This window comes from Hibiscus syriacus, unplaced genomic scaffold (assembly GCF_006381635.1).
Source record: "Hibiscus syriacus cultivar Baekdansim isolate YM2019G1 unplaced genomic scaffold, ASM638163v2 tig00111027_pilon, whole genome shotgun sequence".
In the NCBI taxonomy this organism is placed as follows: domain Eukaryota; kingdom Viridiplantae; phylum Streptophyta; class Magnoliopsida; order Malvales; family Malvaceae; genus Hibiscus; species Hibiscus syriacus.
This window is the reverse complement of record NW_024062960.1, coordinates 4,449-7,503: the sequence shown is the minus strand read 5'-3', so window position 1 is coordinate 7,503 and position 3,055 is coordinate 4,449. Positions and strand designations below refer to the sequence as shown.

Genomic DNA, 3,055 nt, shown 5'->3' with positions numbered 1-3,055 from the left:
GATCCTTAAAAAATGAATTTTCGATAAACGCATACCATCTTTTGTCTTTTAAATGATTTTTCTAAATTATTTAAAAAATATTTTTAGGTATTCGACCTACCTAACCTAAAAGTCAATAACGACTAAAAATCAAATTAAATCAAAATCCCAATTTTTTTTAAATAAATTTAATCTTTTTTAAATAAAAATTTCCAAAATGGTTATGTCAGGTTGGTCGCAATAATCGTAGCATTAAGTCGCTAACCTTGCCACACATGACAATTTTTTCAACCAACCATTGCATGTTCGTTGTCGTCAATGAGGATATACCGTCGCCCAAACCAAAACTGAGTCACTCAAACCTCTGTTCGTTGCCTCGTCTATGACTGTTTAAGAGATTTGGAATTTAGAGATTTGGGTCTTTTATAAATTTAGTATTTTTTTTAAAAAAATTATAAAATTAAAATTAATCAAAAATTAATGTCACGTGTCAAGCAACTATTGATTGATGATTTCTTTTAATGTCTGTTGAAAACAATTAACTCAACAATGTCTGTTGATGAGATGATCTTAAAACGGTATTAAAATAAAAATGTAAACATCATACATTGTAACAGAATAAACGTTAAGCATCTAACTTAACTAGAAAAGGTTTTAAACATTTAAAATAAATAAAATATAATTTAAACACTTTTTTTTATTAAGATCCAAAAGTATTAGAAATAGTTCCAAACCAAACCATACTACTTTTGTTTTATTCCCAGTGCATGCATTTTTTTATTAGACCTATATCACAAATATATATATAAAGTATATCATCTTTGTCATTCAAATACATAATTTATTTTCTCATCAAAGTAAATATCTAAACTTATTTTTTAGTAAAAAAGCACTTAAATATTTTTTAATCGAAATAGATATCAAAAGTATCCAATCTTTTTTACACAAGTACCTAAAAAATTATTTAATTAATATCATGTGTCAACTGTTTTACAACTTAGATGAAAAAGATTAAATACTTTAAGTGCCTAATTTGACCAACAAATATTTTAAGTGCATATTTTGACCAAAAAGATAAATTTAAATACTTTGACAAAAAAAATATTTTAGATACTTAGATGAAAAATGGTATACTTTAATTACTTATTTGTAATATAAACCTTTTTATTATTCACTGGGGAACCACCACTAGATCATATGCAGGGAAGAAGTGGCAAACTTCGGATTCCCCAGGCTTAAGCCCCAGACGAATGAGTGCTTTACTTTCGACACTCCATGGGGAGCTATCCATGTGACAAAGGAAAACGGCATCCACCCAATCACCGTTCTCACCTCTGAGGGAAACCATGAACAATTTGTTATCAGTATTCACTTGGAAATGGCAATAGTATACTGCATAAGGATATGGCTCTGCATGACATGGTATCACCTTTCCAGTTAATATCTCTTTCGATTCCATTATAGTATAGTTTTGGAGAGTTGGAGTCGAGCTCGAAATAAGAGACGATCTAACGATACGGATGTCCGAGTCAGATCCGATGATGCCACGGGCATAATCGGTCAGGGATTCGAAAGAGGTAAGACAGGCCGTGGCCTCTCCTGCGGGGGGATCCCTCTCACAGAACTTAAGAGTCTGCTCTATTGCCGTGGCTTGCTTGGAACCAGGGAAGACGGGGAAGTATCGATGAAGCTCGGGAATGGCCTTGGATGAGAAAGGAATGTGATGGGTTTTTTCTCTTGGAAGGAACTGGTAAGGGGATAGATCTTTTATGTAGGGAAAAGAGACTGGTATCGTTTTCCCGACCTGAATAACCTTCATGACAGTAAAAGTGGGATCATAATTTGCCAGGCTTACCGTTTCCATGTGGAAGTGTGATGAAGAATGACCATCGTCTTCTTTTTGCTCAACCAAATCCATGCTGGGGAGTCGTAGAACGTTGGAGGATACACCAGGATCAAGCTGCCAGAAAAATATTGATTAATATACATCATCGTTGATCAATGATCCGTTTTAGGAGCAAACTCATAATTTATGTTAGGGAGTTAACTTCGAACATTTTAGAGGATGAACTTCAATTATAAATAGAAATACAAAGAAAATATATAAATTATATGAAAATTTAAAATTTTCAAAACTTCGATTAAATCATTCTTGATTCTGATATATTATGAGAAACACAATATCTTAAGATCATAAGATGCACATAGTGTATTTGAAGAATAATTACCGTGAGAAAAAGTAGGAGAAGGAAGCTGCAAGTAACAAATTCATTGCCCATTCTTTCTTCAAATTTGTCCACCCTTTCAGCTTTGTTCTCAGTTTATAAAGGAGTGAGCTGGTTTAGGATGGTACGAATGAAAAGCAAAAAAGGGTAAACAATCGAAATTGTCACTTTTGTTTCGTAAGTATCCACTTTTGATCATTGAATTTAAAAAAATAATATTCGTGTCACTTATGTTATCAATTTATAATTTTTTTGTCACTTGCGTAGTTGCGTTATCGATTTATAACGTTTTTATCAATATAACGTTAAATGTGGTTGGTTTGATGATGTGGTACATAATTTTAAAAAGAGTGTAATTTTTAATTTGAGGTTGATTTTAAATTTAATCCTTAAACTTTAGATAAAATACTAATTTGACCCATAACTTTAAATACCATTTTATCTCTAAATTATTTTTTGGAACGTTATCGTTTTAGTAAATTTTGGTCACTTGGACGTTAAACGTCGTTAGTTTGATAATGTGTCACATTAATAAAATGATTTCATTTTATAATCTTTCATTTCTTTCGGTACCTTGATCAAAGGCTCATAATTAGTATTTTATCTAAAATTCGGAGGTTAAAATAAAAATTAAACCATTTTATTAATATGCCACATCACATACTAACTTCATTCAACGTTCAAGTGACCAAAATTTAATAAAATGATAATGTAAGTGACCAAAATTTAATAAATAATAACATAAATGACTAAAATTTAATAAAATGATAATGTAAGTGACCAAAACTTATTAAACAATATTTCATTTTGATTCTTTTTTTCATTTCTCCATTTGACTAAAACAGTTTCAA

At 30.7% G+C, this 3,055-nt stretch overlaps 1 protein-coding gene across 1 annotated transcript; it reads right to left on the bottom strand.

The window, feature by feature from the left end:
• Window positions 1–1,083: 1,083 nt before the first annotated feature.
• On the bottom strand, window positions 1,084–2,281 carry LOC120150865 (BURP domain-containing protein 3-like). The gene is made up of 2 exons (XM_039163475.1): window positions 2,208–2,281; window positions 1,084–1,939 (listed from the first exon to the last, which is right to left on the bottom strand). The coding sequence occupies exons 1-2, from the start codon at window positions 2,256–2,258 to the stop codon at window positions 1,151–1,153; spliced, it is 840 nt and encodes a 279-aa protein (XP_039019406.1). The 5' UTR covers window positions 2,259–2,281; the 3' UTR covers window positions 1,084–1,150.
• Window positions 2,282–3,055: the final 774 nt, after the last annotated feature.

Excerpts from the sequence above, each read along its gene's own strand:
- LOC120150865 (XM_039163475.1), bottom strand. The coding sequence starts at position 2,258 with ATGGGCAATGAATTTGTTACTTGCAGCTTCCTTCTCCTACTTTTTCTC. Across the intron at positions 1,940-2,207 it reads TTCTCCTACTTTTTCTCACG|CTTGATCCTGGTGTATCCTC; the intron begins GTAATTATTCTT and ends TTTTTCTGGCAG.